At 55.1% G+C, this 14,687-nt stretch overlaps 2 protein-coding genes across 2 annotated transcripts; both read right to left on the reverse strand.

Annotated features, from left to right (window-relative positions):
- Positions 1 to 762: 762 nt before the first annotated feature.
- On the reverse strand, positions 763 to 7,063 carry BESB_062000 (uncharacterized protein; the record flags this gene model as incomplete). Its single annotated transcript, XM_029364614.1, has 2 exons — positions 763 to 5,018; positions 5,632 to 7,063. 2 exons carry the CDS (start codon positions 7,061 to 7,063, stop codon positions 763 to 765), a joined length of 5,688 nt encoding a protein of 1,895 aa, XP_029219322.1.
- A 3,092-nt stretch (positions 7,064 to 10,155) lies between these two features.
- Positions 10,156 to 14,197, reverse strand: BESB_062010 (uncharacterized protein; the record flags this gene model as incomplete). Its single annotated transcript, XM_029364615.1, has 8 exons — positions 10,156 to 10,217; positions 10,728 to 10,891; positions 11,141 to 11,236; positions 11,720 to 11,793; positions 12,310 to 12,429; positions 12,704 to 12,817; positions 13,357 to 13,470; positions 14,075 to 14,197. The coding sequence occupies 8 exons, from the start codon at positions 14,195 to 14,197 to the stop codon at positions 10,156 to 10,158; spliced, it is 867 nt and encodes a 288-aa protein (XP_029219323.1).
- Between the last annotated feature and the right edge of the window lie 490 nt (positions 14,198 to 14,687).

Consider the following 14,687-nt stretch of genomic DNA (forward strand, 5'->3'; position numbering starts at 1 on the left):
GGGGTCTCCACAAAACGGCGGGCGGAAGACGAAGAGCAAAACTGCGAAAATCTGAGGGACGGAGGAGACGAGTGTATATTCTGTTCAAGGTAACATAGCTGCTTTCTTTTCCCTTTTCCCTTATGACCACTGCCTTCCCTACGTACTTCTTGCCGTTAGGCCCCTGGGTCCACCCTCGCAATTCGCATACGAGCTTGGCCACGCAAGAAAAACGAAGCTCCTTCACAAGGAACATCCAGAGCTGACGCACGCGATCTGGTTTCCTGTTGTAGCCTGCCCAAATTCATATTTCAAAAAAATCGACGAGCTCCTCCAGATCCGGGTACAGAGGTCAGGTCTCGTCCTCCCTGCTACGGCACGCTGTCACGGGACGCCGCTGCATGCCTAACTGGCAAAACAGCCGGCGAACTACTACAGCTGGGCAAAGTAAACGACATGCACAGGCAAATTACGAGGACACTGTCTTACGCGTGACTTCGCACACAGCTTCTCAATTGACCAGGTTTCTGCCCTGAATATGCTCTCTCCAAAGGAGGAACCCTCTTCTCGTACAAGTCATTCAGGCTTCTGTCCTTGGCAATGCCGTACTTGGTCAAGTTGGAGCTGCTTCGCTGCAATGCCCATCAGTACAGACCTACTCTAGTACGTGTACATTCTGCCATTAATGTCTGACTCCTTCAGGAATTCGTCCACCGTCAGCAGAGGGGCACTCACATGCCAGACTGACCGGCCGAAAAAGGCGCGAAAAAGCATCCCTGCGATCTATCCCTCTAGTTCGAGAGCGTGAATCATGCTTTCAATCAAAGTAAGTGGGTCGACACCTGCAGGGCGATAAGTCTCAGCCCCTAATGTCCGCTTCTCTGGAAGTCGGTAGCACTGGCGAGAAAACGACTGCTCGCAACACTGTCTTTCCATCCCTTGGCGGAGCGACTGCATCTGAGACGGTCCAGAACCTGCGTCTTGTTCTGTCTCTGCCTCCGCTTTAAGCAAAGCCGGTGGCCAGTGGCTCCATCCGCAAGCAAATTCAGTGGCCTGCAAGTTCTCCAGTTCTCGTGGCTGGCCAGCGGCACCCCCGGCTGCCTGCTTGCCATTGCCAGGTTCAACTGCCCCTGGGTTACCTACCCCTGCTTCATTCATCGCGCAAACACCTACAGAGCACGAGGTTTGCCACCTTCCTCGGCGTGTGCAGGCTGCTAAACCTTGATCGATGTGGAGGCCTTGCAACAACTTCCGCGCACTGTAGAGCTCGTGTCTGCGCGCCCAATCGCCGCCCGGACAATCTAAACTGTCTGCGGTCCTTGAAAGTGCCACCATGGTATCCGCGACCGTCATATTTCCCACACCGTCTGAGGACATCACCTCCAAAGCATTGGAACTCGTCGTCCGGACCGTCGCTCTTTGGACAGACTCGTCATCGGTTCGCACGTGAATCGGTTTATGCGGGACGAGACCCTTCCCTCCCATGCGCGCACCACGAAATGTCTCCCGGCTAGTATCTGTGACGAGGTGCTCACTGTCGCTTGTGTATCCGGCAAGCGCATGAAATTCTTGACCTGGGTGCCCTGTCTGTCGCTGTTCTGCGTCGGGATAACGTTGAAAACCCAGTGAATGATCTCCACGAAGAAATGCGGAATCCCCTTCCGCGAAACTTGGCATCACTCGAGCCCCAGTTTCCCGCCGCTGCTCAGCACCGCCGCTGATATCGCTTGACGCTGTGCTACTTTCGATACTGCCGTGACTCGCGAGAGACACGAGATCAAAGCCTGAAGTCATTTCCAACTTATCGTCCCCATGTCGGGGGCTGCAGACAGAGAAACTTGGCTTGTTTTCTAGACTCCCGCTCTCAGGCGGCGCCGCATCTAAAATGACCTTCACCCCAAAATCATCTCTTCGCGGACGGCTAAGACTCATGTTCCCTTTGGAAAAGGAGGAAAAAAGGTGTCGAGCACCTTCAAGACGAGCTTCTTCTGTCACCTCTCTGGTCGTTCCAGTGCTCATTCCACTGCAGCGTGCGCAAGTGGTGCTGCACTCTATGTTTTGGCAACATAGTTGCCACGACGAGTCTCGTAATGCCTTCCCCAGTGTCCCCCCCAAGAAAGGCTCCTGCTCGTTTGCAACGCTGTTCGCAGCCGCCGCGTCCGCCCGGGCAATGGCATCTGCATGCACTTGCTGACGAGGGTGACTTCCTGCAGAGCGGTCGTATCCAACCGAAGCTCTGCCGGAACTTAGACAATCCCTTGGGGGATCTTCCGTCAATACGGGCGCCCTCAATAGTTCAATGCCATGAGAACAACAGTCCCGAGTTTCGACAGTGGTTGTTGCCCCCTCGTGGATGGCCGACTTCCTTGCTGAGGTTCTGAGGCTTTGCTTCTCGCTTGTGCCTTGCTGTTGGCATCTCAGAAGATCCTCGACCATTCGCGTCTCCCGTCCTAGACTTGCCAGAGACCCCACCGCTGCGTTCAGTCTCGCCATGATGATCTCCGTGGCAGTCCGGTCCGACGCTGGTCGATCCGCTAGTCTGCCCAACGCTGCGCCGCTGCTCCTTGTAGGGCTGCCTTGAGGCAGTGGCACGTCGGGTATCTTCATTGCGTTGTCCGCACTTGCGAGTGCCACAGAAGCTGTGCGTGCCCCTTGGGCACCCACGCCACCGCCTGCACGCAGGTCCCCTTCTTCTGACGTCACTTTCTTCGGAGGAAGGGCCGCCTGAGCCTGCTCGAAATCACCTGTTTGACCGCTCGCCACGGTCCCTGGTTCTGCGAGTGCCAGATGGGCGTCAGCGCATCCTCTGTTCGCGTTCGAGAGCCCAGGGTCTTCACGTTTCACACCTACTGGTGTACTGCAGGGCGGCAGAGGTGGCTTATTCAAACGGTTGGTATCAAACAGGCCACGTGCAACTTCCGCGGTCCAGAGATCGGCTGACGAGTTCCGATTCTCCGAGCGTTCCTCAGAAAGCGCATCTAAGGGGCCAACAGCCACTTGAAGATCAACGAGGTGCCTGCTCTCCAAAGCCTCCAGCGCTCCCACGACTGACACAGTCGGCTGACCGCTCGTCTCATCGTTAACGAAAGGCACTTGTTGCACTGGTGTTTGGGGGGCGCAGCCGTTGATAGTAAGATTATCTTCCATCGGCTGATCTTGCGTCCAGCCTAGCATTTCATCGTCCACGGTTGGCGGTGGCACGTGGAGGCTACTGCCGCTCTGGTGTACTCGAAATTTCCGTAAAGAGCCAGCAGCCCCTGCACAGTCGCTGCTGACATTGTTAGGAGCCGACTCCCGTAAAAGGAGCAACAGCGTGTAGGCTAGGTCCATGGCTGCTGTATTTGGATCTTCAGGGTCAGAGAGGCATGCTCCATCACCGCTGCTGCCCTTTTTGTCCGCAGCATCGACGCGACGATCTGCCACAAAGACGGGATACTCTGCCGAGGTTCCCTCAGATTTGCCGCCGCCCTTAAACGATGATTCCTCGCTCCAGCCCTTCACTGGCGCCTCTCGGCTCTCCATTCTGTCAAGCGAGTTTTCGTCACCCGAACCTTTACAACGTAAACTGTCGCTACTATGCTCCCTCCTGTTCCGCTGCCTGCGCTGTTGGCAAAGAATGGTTTCGGCGTAATTTCTCTGTAGTCGTGCCTGTTGGTAAGCGTGAAGCTGAAAAAGTAGTTGGCGCTGATTTGTCTGCAATCGTTGTTGCATTTGGTCTGCAGCAGGAGAAAGCGGTGGTTTCTCATTCGCCGTCTCAGCAACACCTGTAACGTTCAAGATCTCCTGAAGTGAGGCGATTGCTGCGGGAGAAGGAGCAGAAGGCGGCGCCGGAGCGGGTCTGATGTTCAAGATATCGGCCTGCACGGTACTTCCGCGTTTCACCTGCGAGTTGCATTTCCGCATTCCGGTCGGCCGCCGCGTGGCTAAATACGCGGACTGGAAGGACGTGGGCGTGCGTTGGTTTTGGCGCGGGCGATGCAATGATTCAGTTTCCTCTGCAGCCTGCTGTTCGCGATCCTGCACTTGTCCTGTCATCCCCACACTACTTTCCCTACTTGCAACGACGAATGGGCAAACATCAGCCTTCTGGATCACTGTATCCCCCGTTGCTGATAGCCATTTATCCCCCCTCATCACAGGTGAAGTTGTACTCCTCGCCGTCCTCACTGCGGATGCGTTTTTTATCTTCTCTGTCGGCCGCGTTTCCAAAACCGGATCCGCTCCCAACGTACGCCGTTTTCCCTTGCATCCGTCTTGAACGCCTGCTCCTTTTTTTCTTCGTCCTTTAGCGAGATTACCCCTCATGTTCCCTCCATCGTGAAGGCCAGATGCATCACTCTTAACCCCGCGGTCGTTGATGATGTTGCCGGAAAGAACAACACCTCCACTGCCTGCAACCGTATTAGCCTTGGTACAGGACGTCTCAGTCCCCCCCTCGATTGCCTTTCCTTTGATACTAGGCACATGTGACTTGGCGTCTCCAGTGTCATCCGCACGTCTGGATGCAAGGAGTTCCTTGTCGGAGGCATGTCGTTGTGAAAGCTCCGCTTCAGACCCGACTGCACGGGGAACACCTGTTCGTGCTTGACGCGACTCTAATGGTGCGAGAGAGGCCAGAAGTGTCTGTAAGTTATTCCGGACGACGGCGGAGTGACGAGAAACCGCAAAATCGCCAGTGTAGTGGTCGTCCGCGTCGGTGCTGCCTGCAGCGCTTGTCTTACTGCAAAATTCATCCCGACTCTTCACTGATTTGAACTCGAGCGAGCCTCCCTTGCCCTCCTGTCCAGCGTCAGCGACGGAACCTCGCGAGGTGATGACGCTCTGCCCTGTGTACACTTCCTTCTCTTTTCTGAAGTCTCTGCACCCGGTCCCTGCTGCCAAGGTGCGGAAGAATAGCAGTTCGTACATGCCGTGAGCATGGTTGCATGTCTGCGGGTGCAAACAGGCTCCAGCCTGCCAATTGCGACACATGTTCGTCTTGTAGAAAGCAACCGTGTGGCGGAGCTCGTTGCGGCTGTGGGCGAAAGAGCATGACTCGCCTGAACATCCAAAAAGAACGCATTCTGAAGCTGATGTAAGCATGTTCCTCAGCGCCCAGCCAATGCAACGACGGACACATTCTCCCGTGCACTGACAATGAAACCCCCAGATAGCGCGCAACAGTAGTAAAGCAACATGCCTGCACACGGGCTTTACACACTGCCGCTCATGGCGAGGTGATGCAGTCTGAAAAACAGAGAGGCTCGTTCACGCACTTCAACTCTGGAGGGGGCTTATTTACTCTGCAACTCGAACGTACAGCCATCCTCTTGCACAAGGTAGCGGCTCTTGGTCCCTTTGCACAAAATGTCCCTTGAAAGAGAGAGAGAGCCAGCAGCTGGCGCATGAGGAGAGAGAGAGAGAGCCAGCAGCTGGCGCATGCACCTGTGTATGTTCAACTTCACCAGGGCATGCCGTAAAGGTCTGTCTCGGCTCTCTGAGCCCATGAGCCTACGCTTGTGCCCTGTTCCAAAGCAAAAACGCTCCCAGTATCTGCAGACAACTCAAAAGATGGCTCAGTCAGCGCGAAAGGGACGGCGGGCCCTGTTACGTACAGCGGCCCGTGTTGTCAGTAAAGCGGGCAAGTGTGTTCGTAGTCATCTTGCTCCTTACCTTTGGGACAGCTGACTCCCGCTTTCACGTTTGCACACATCTTGGTTTTGTCAAGTCTCGGTGGCGTGCGGAGCTCCCGGTTGTGGTGAGCAAAACTGCAACCCTTGGCCAGGCGGCATCGGCCTCGCATAGCATGAGGGCACATCTGTGTCTTATAGAATACCGATCGTCGGTCGGCCAGAATTGTAGAAGCCAAGGGTACGTTGGGAGAGGCAGGCAATGCGGCCGAGTTCTGTGAGGCTGCTGTCTGCTGGAACGACTCGTAAGCGGGCGCGCCAGTGCGCGTGGGCACCGCGTCCCTTTTCTCGGTATCCCAGCTGGAGCTACTGTCGTCCGTTGAGCCGTTCTTAAGACTTTGAAGCGCAGGCCGACCGGCGTTAGCCCCGTTGCGCTCACTGGTGGCATGCACTGACTCAAGAGAACCGCCACAGTCAGGCCACTTTGTGTCACGAATTGAGGCTGATGTGCATAAGCGACTCCCCGAAACGGCGGCGCTCCCATACTCGCGTGGTGGTGCAGCCACGCTTTCCTGCTCCCCGCCTTCCCTGTTCGCTCCTTCGGAGACCATGGTCGTCAGGATTGGACACTCGTTCTGTCTCGTTTCCCCTGATAGCTCCTGCCCCATCAGCCCCAGCGACATCTCTTCCGATGCGACTGAATCACTGCAGTTCGGTGTCGAACTAGTACAAGTGCCGGTAGAGGCTGACCTGGAAAACGGTATCTGTTTCGCGCTACGTGTCAGCGGAGTGCGGAGATGCTGTGCGAGTGGTAATGGCCTCCAACGCTCATTTACCAGTTCAGGACCCTCACGGCACTGCGTCTCGGGTGCGGGCATCTTCAGGGAGCCACGTCCTTGAGCACAGCACGGGGGGCATTTGGTGACGCATTTGTTACCGCCGCGGTGTTTCATCTGTTCGAGCATTCGCGGAGAAGTCAGCGTGGGCGGAGGTGATTGCGTACCATCAGCAGAATGTGCCAAAACGGTCGCCAGTGCCGCAAGCGCGCTCGCACTGGAGTTAGAAACGTAATCGTCCACAAATGGTGTTGATGTTTGCTTGACCGACGATCCTGAAACCTCTTGGTTGCTTGGATTGTGACACTCGACTTTGGCATGTCCTTCGAATACTGCAACGGACTCCTGATGGTTTCGCATCCCGCCACCCTCCTGTTGCTCTCGCAGGGTTGGAGGAATGCCTAATGTGTGCTGTCCAGAACCTTCAGCAGCGTCTGCACGTTTCGCACATGGTCCTATCGCGCTGCTGCTGTGTTCGGCTTCCTCCAGTTCCGTAATGCGTTGCTCTCTATTCTCAGTGTCTGGCTGGGTTTGGCTGGCTTTTCCGTATGGCAACTTCGTCTGGCAAGTGGATATCGCCGCGACCCGTCGATCTCCGTGAACAACAGGCGGCCCCCTCGGTCCAGTGCTCATCTTCATTTGATCCTGCTGGCAGAGTTCCCCGTTATTTACCAGGGATGCTGATGCTGGTACCCCGACGCTGCACGTAAGAATCAACACGCGTTCCCCTGCTTCAGACGCCAGTCTCTGGTCTCCTCCGCCTTCCGGAGAAGCCATCCTTCTTCGCGTCAGCAAGTGCTTGCTCTATCACCGGGAACGGGTCTGCAGAAAAGCAGTGATGGCCCGACCAACATGCTCGCGCCGCGGGTGTCGCCACGAGGCAGAAAAACTCTCGTTCTCTTTAATACAGTACACAGTCAAGTTGAATGGTCCTGTAGTAGCTTCGACCGCGGACCACAATGACGCAGCAGGTCAGAGAGCAGCACTTCGTTGTACGTACCACCGGGTTTATCAGCTGTCCTTAATTCACGCCACCGAATCCTCCATATTCCGCAAATATCATTTGGTCTGCAGTGGGAGTCTCGAAGACTGAACGCAATTTCGCAGCAGCACGGATACGAGGCAAATCGCCCTCCACGGGCAGTAACACCCGACGAGGCTCTACTCAGGCTGAGCAGGGGAGCCGTCTTGTGGTAAATACGCTCTGAAGAATGTCATGTCATGAAACCTACAGCTGTCGGGAGGAGACTCAAGGAAGGAGCGCGCTGTGTATCACGCTAAAATGCTATTGAGAGCCTCTTGCACAATGCAGGACTGGTTCCTTCAATACCGGAAATCGAGGGAACCCGGAGTACTGGGCAATCCTTCCGAACCGTGAAATGAGCGAATGAATAACGGCAGAATTGCAAAAAGCTAAAGCAGTCCTCTTAGTTTCGTCAGCCGCCTTCAAATGGCTGATGAAACGACGGGAACATAGTGGCGGTCGACGCGTGTCCCCTGAGCGTCTCCCCCCCCCCCCCCCCGCCTCCCCCAAATCCGAAATCATATAGGTCGGCCACAATGCAGTGACATGGATCCCTGAAGGTTTCGAATACGTTCGAGTAAACACCGGGATTCTGTCAACTCCCGGACAGTCTCACAGTGACGACAGGTGGGCAGAGCAGCGGTGGAACCACTTTAGCGCACGGACTGTCGAAGGATAGCCCTCCCTGGGGGCCCTCCGCATTATCGAAAGCCCCGTTCTCTTCTGGAATCGGGATGTGGCGGTAACACGAGACAGAGCACTCCACTTTAAACCACAAAACACTCTTCGTGCAGCCCAACAGATGAAGCTGCGAGCATGGGAGTACTCCTTACAGAGTCGAATGAAAACTGTTTAGTTGTACCTCGTCACTGGCACTATCCGCTTAGGGCCAGCTGTCTCCGGCTAGCTGCAAAGCCCTGACGAGTAGCCCCACGGGCTAGCCGGTCCGCCGGGGCGCCAAGTCACCTTTACCACTGGTCGGGCGAAGTCGCACCGTCCTTAGGCCCACCTGCCATGTGGCCGAAAACAGTCCTCTACGCTGCAAGCCTCCTACGCGCCACACGAGAGGCAGTGGGCGATATCTCTCAATGTCACAGGATGGAGGGCACAAACTTGTAAAGATGCTGGGCAAACGACACACGGGCAACCACTGGAACTGTGACGTCGGCACTTGGGTGCCGGATACCGTACACGGAGGCAGGAGACGTCGGAAAAACTGCAGGCATGTACGAGGACAGCCGAATTGGTGTAGGGCGCACACGAGACAGCAGACTGTCCAACTTCATTGAACGCTTCTTGCACGACAATGCAACTGCATTTTCGCCGCAACCAGAACTTCGTTGAAGGATTATGTACAGACATAGCAGTGCTTGACGATGGGAAGGCGGGGGGCAGCGGGTCACTGCTCGTATGCCTTCGCTAATGGAGCTGGGTAATCACCTCAGAACTAGCGAAAGGTGCTTGTGCCAGCAAGAGCTACGGACAGGAAAAAAGATCGTCAACCTCCGGATGACGGTAGATTATCTGCGGATGGCATTTGACAGATAGACGGGGTTCCGCTCCAGCACCGCACCCTCGTCCCCGTGCCACTGTTATAGCGACAACGCCGTGTCGCGGGGTGCGCGCACGACGATGGTATCCACCAGCACCGCTCCACTCGGCGCCCACTCAGCCAGAGAGGGAGGGGTTTTCTGTTTGATTTTGTTACTGGGCGCTAGCCGAACTGTTATCCTTTTAAGCGGCCCGGTGTCAGTATGTGTGGTGGGCGTGGCATCGTCGCCTGCACGTCCTCGGTTACTTTCGTGGGGTGTGACGCTCAGCTGCCGCTTCTATAGGGCTCACGCAAGATAAACCGATAAACTGTGTTACTATAGGGCAATCCGTGTCCGGCCCTTAAGCAAAACGGTATACATGTCGAATACAGTGTACTGAATGCCGCCCCGGTGCTAGAAAAGAGGATACCTCAGATTAGTTGTGAGCTGCATTGATGTACCATCCAAGTGAGCTGCATTGTTGTTCCATCCAAGAAGTCCAAGATCGGCGCTCAGATTCTCCAGCATCAATGAGGAGTAGACTGCCGTATCCGTAAAGAAATCGCGGGGGGGTCGCGAAGAGCTAAGAAGACTTACAAAATGCAACAGCAACTCTGAACTGGGGTAGCAATACAGTTGCGGGGCAGAAGGCAAACAGAACCACCTACACTGCCACAAAAGGAGCAATTCCAAGGACGAATGGACAAGTGCATGGTGTGGTATTTTCTGGTGCGTATCACTAAAAAACAGCGTAGTGCTACATTTTCGGCGGCACTCTTCCCACAAACGGAAAACATTTCTACATTCTGTATTAACCCGAAGAGACGCTGGCTGCGTATTGCATCACTTGGCGTCTCCCCGCTACAGGACCAAAGCTGAATTCGCCTCAAGCATCAACATGTACTTGGCCTTTAAGACACTCCCGTCAAGGCTGTTGACAAAGCCCCGAATGAATACTGCCTGCCAGGCAATGCCTTCCGCCGAACAGAAAACAACATTTTTTGAAGCCCTCTCATGATGCGTCTATTCCCACGCTGTGTTCAATCTGTCTCCGGCGCATCCACATGGGCAAAAATATTGATCCTTCCTTTCAATGCCCCAGAAAGCCTGGTGAGTTGAAGAACGAGAAGCAATCTCCCCATGCATCAGCTTGTCTATCGTGCTCCTGGAGAACACTACCACGGGTTCAAATGCGTAAGCACGTACTTGTCGTGGCCCTGCAGGTTTTCGTCCATCGCTGTATAACACAAGAAGTACCACATAAAGCGAGACATCGTAAAAAATGAATTTGGCCCCTATTGATTCATCTCGCCTCAAGCTGGCTGTTTGCCAGCTTCTGTCCCTCGACCAGATAACGCAATTCGTTCCTCGGGTACCCGTGGTAGTTCCGACTGGCGAGTCACTCGTGACGAACTCTCAAGGCATGTCATGGTTTTCCAAGACAGGCATCACATTACACAACCTTGCCGACCGCCAAGAGCAGCCACTACGCTATGGGCCGCGGCCAGCTTGACCGCTGGCCTTCAACGAACCCTACGGCACACCACTCACAACACGGGCAACTTTTGAACATCTCGCCACGCCAGCCTGCAGCTTATCATCAAAATGCAGCGACCTACAGCTTGGCGCGAATTAACGCATCGCTCACAGTTCATAACGCTCGCGCCAATAAAGGTGTCTACGCAGATGAGGCCGTTTTCCACATGACTTCCCCTTCAAACCCGCCGCAGCCATGGTGCATGCTCACCCTGACGAGCCACTTCCTGAGGCGATTGGAGACCGCCATACTTAGCAGCTTCAAGTCGCGCCATGTCATACTGCATGAGCTTCCGATAGGCCTCTTTTGCGTCATCAACCGCACGCCAGTCTAGTTGTTCGAACTCGAACTTTGTCGAAAGCAAAGCGCGGTCTCTGTACACACCGGCTAGGCATACAAATTCAAGCCTCGGTCACTGTATGTATGGCCGCCCTTGAGGGAGCCGGGTGTGCCACTGCGCAAGTTTGACATGACCGTGTTTGGCACGCCAAGGTAGCGAGCCAGAAATCCGACCGCCTTCAGCGCTCGGCTCCGTCAGAATGAGAAAGCTAGAACGCCAAAATGATCTTTCGAATGTGCAACCCATGATCCTCGACGCCGCTAGGCACAGTGGTATGACGTACCTCTGATACGCAAAGATAACTAGTCCTTGCATTAGACTCATGACAATCGTGACGATTCCCGCCTCTCTAAGTGAGAATGATAATGATGATCCAGTCCTGCAGAAGAAAACAGGCGACATCGACACGCCGCAGATGGCGAGCTGTTGCACCGCTACCGGATAGACACGTGCCCCGCACCAAAAATACCACGAAATGAGGGAGGCATACACGGCCACAAGTTGCATAGTCGCTGCACGACATTGGGGACTGCATTATAGGTAGCGACACAGAAAACGAGTAGTTGCGACAATTAACACGCTGAGACTTCCAGGGTATCCGTACTGCTACTAAAGTACAAGATACAGCCATCAGCCCTGCTGTATTGCTGCGACGTGGCCAGCAATACATTCCGCAGGCTTCAGCTGCTCATTTCATATCCGCGTGACAGCGTTCCTTGACGCCCAGAAGACACAAGCCAGCGCTTGGTAGGAACCACCTGTGGCCCAGAGCGTGAGACTCTGAACGCACTCATAGCAATACGGTCACCAGAAAAGACCTTTCCTCACAATGGTTGAAACGTCGATTAATAGAACAACTTACTCTGTGAGTTGGAAAGTTCCCATGAACGCCGCAGCGCAAAGGAGAATGAAGAGCGTACAAGCAGTTACGAAGCCCTGAACCAGGCAGATCGTGGAGAGGAAACGGCTTTACGTTGCCTTTCACAAAAAAGGCTTCACGACAGGGAGCACGGGAACAGCAGGGAGATGTGCCGTTAGTCTCGTAGCGTATCACATCGCAACTGACAATGCGAGACCTCGTGGCGCGCTGACGAGGAGGCGGTGTGAAATGCGGCCCGTCTAAACTACACTGCTGTCGACGTACTACACAATCCTAGGTCACGGTGTCGTTGGTGCCAAAACGCGGAAAATAGAAAACCAGCACGAAGGTAGCATCACAGAACGCGCACACGCATAGCCGCAGTCAAAAGCACTTACGCTACCATTTCCAGCCGGCGAATGTTCGAGCTCCCACGACTCTCCCGCAGTGCAGTGCTCCACCGGAGCCCCCAATCTACACGGCATAGCCCGTAAGGCAGATGCGAGCCCGCGTTGACGCCACCACTTCAAGAACGTATGCACATGTGCTGAGACGCTAATACTCCATCGTGCAAGGACCTGAAGCAAACGTACCATCGCCGACTTGCAATGTGCGTAGTACATGTGCGACTGCAGCTCAGGGTCGCCTTGCATCTTGGAATAGATGACAAGAACGCCAAGCGCCCCTGCGGTGGCCAACATGAGGAAGCCCGCCTGCACGATATGCATATCATCGCAACTCCCATGTATTATACGGCGGTCGCAGATCCTGGACTTAAGCACACAGCAGAGCTTGTGGCGTGCCCGGTGCGTTCATCGCCTGCCAGCGTGGTTCATTTTCCCTTCTGCAAAGGCGCCATCGCTGCAAAAGACGACCATCTAGAAGGAAAAGCCACCACAGCTCTCAAGTGACAACAACAAGCAATCGGTCAGCAAGCGAGTTGACTGCGACCGGTGTGCAGTCAGTGCATTCTTTCGGATAACGTACCGCAAGCGCAACCATCATGAGCTTGTAGAGCGCGTCGCACAGCTGATTCAAGTTTGCGTTCCCGAATGTGGTCTTGAAGTCCTCTTTCCACTCGTAGGCCTCCACAAGCGTGCTCTAATCAGTAACAGACAGCGCACAAACGCATCCACTGCGGTTCCGGAAAGCAGTGAAAAAGCTGCTCGTTCGTCGTCCCCGACTAGAGAGTATCTTGTACGAGAGACGCCGCAAGACCGCTTCTGGCACATTTCCCTTCGGGGCGTGTTACTATCATGCAACCCCCACTGCCGCGGCCGACACTGGGACGGAAGTCACGAAGGACCCTTTCCCGTTGCACCATGCCTATCCAAGCCAAGCATTGCCCGGAAGCCGGCGAGGCGTTCTACCACAGCGTCTAAACAAGTCTTCAGGCAGTCGCAGACCCTCACGGAAACAGACAGAACAGCGAGCTCCGCGGAAAGCCCAACGGCGCAGGCACAAGCGAGTCCTTCCCCCCCCCGCCTTCCCCCCGCCGGCCCTTTGTCTGCAATGCTGCACGAGTGCGGGAAAAACGCGGGCACACATGAAAAATTTTTTTTGTCATGCGCAGCAGATTCAACACCTCCATGAACACAAGCCCGCGGCCACCCTCAGTCAAACGCTGCTCGATTTCTTACATTCCCAGCAATTTCACAGACGATTTCGTGCGCAGGCTTCCACCACGTATTCCACTCGGCGACTGGCTGAACGAAGAAGATGCCCCACTCTGAACTGACGTTCGCGTCCGTTGCCTGCATAACGGGACAGCAGAGTCAAGCTCTAGACTATCACCAGGCCGAGCAACCGTCCTCACTGCAACACACTACGACGATCCAAAGGACGAGGCTTCCACACAGCGTCGGTCCCGTGTTTTTGTCACCGCGGCTGCCGGGATGAACGCCTGCAGGATGGGCTGTTGCCAAGCACCGAGGAGTCAGGAACAGAGGCTGCACACGGCGCACGCGGCCACAGAGCGACTCATGCCGGAGGAACCCGGTGTCCGCAGCGACTGCTCAAGCTGCAGTCTGAGGCCGCTGTTGGTCAGCCCGCGACAGGGACGACCTGTTTTACCACTCCTCCGACTTCCCGCAGGTCCCTAAGGGGTTGACTCTGCGCCGCGCTCAGCACCGGCTGGCACGTGCAGCTCTTCCTGAAGCGACCAGTACGCGCACGAGCGAGGACTAGCGTATCAGAGGTGCAAACCCACCGAAAAGGAGGGGTTTGTAGGCAAAATGCGTAATGACCACCACAAGACGTGCACGCCAAACAAAAACCCGTCGATGCACGCAAGGACGCACGCTGCGGAAGCAGAGACACAACCCTTTTCGGGCAGCCAGAATGGAACGCACAACACACCTGGAAATAAACGAGGAAGAAGTTCGAAACGAGAATGGAGCCGAGCGTCATAGCAACGCCAATCACCCTCAGGTGATGATTCTGGACGTAAGGGTTAGCTCCTAGGATACTCAGGTTGACCATCTTGTACGGTGGGCGCAAACGGCACGAATAGAATCCTGATGCAGCGGGAAGTTGAACCTAGAAAGCTATCGACGGGCTGTTGTCGGCCCCCGGTAAAAAACAAAGGTCTTCAAACAGAGGAGATAACGTATTCGTGGCGAACAAGATGCGCAGGCTGGCAGAACTTCGCGGCGACATGCTCCCAGTTGATAACTGCATCACCGACGAACCTTCCAATATTTCTCCTCCCACGGTTTGCGGGCAAATCTCGACCGAAACTGGTATCACGAAACGGCGAGCACGGTTGGACGAATATAGACGGCGGCCTAGAGAAGAAAAGCTACGGGAGGCCGAGAGCGTCCGAGGAGGTACCAAAACGTGCACACTCGAAAATGCACGTGAACAAATCAGCATGCTCCATATATCTGGGCTGCATAGACGTGCAGTGTTCTTGACACGTCCAGCAGCGGCAGGTTAGATGAAGTCACCCCTGTCTGTGCCCACTTGAGGA

Source organism: Besnoitia besnoiti, chromosome V (assembly GCF_002563875.1).
Source record: "Besnoitia besnoiti strain Bb-Ger1 chromosome V, whole genome shotgun sequence".
NCBI classification, from domain to species: domain Eukaryota; phylum Apicomplexa; class Conoidasida; order Eucoccidiorida; family Sarcocystidae; genus Besnoitia; species Besnoitia besnoiti.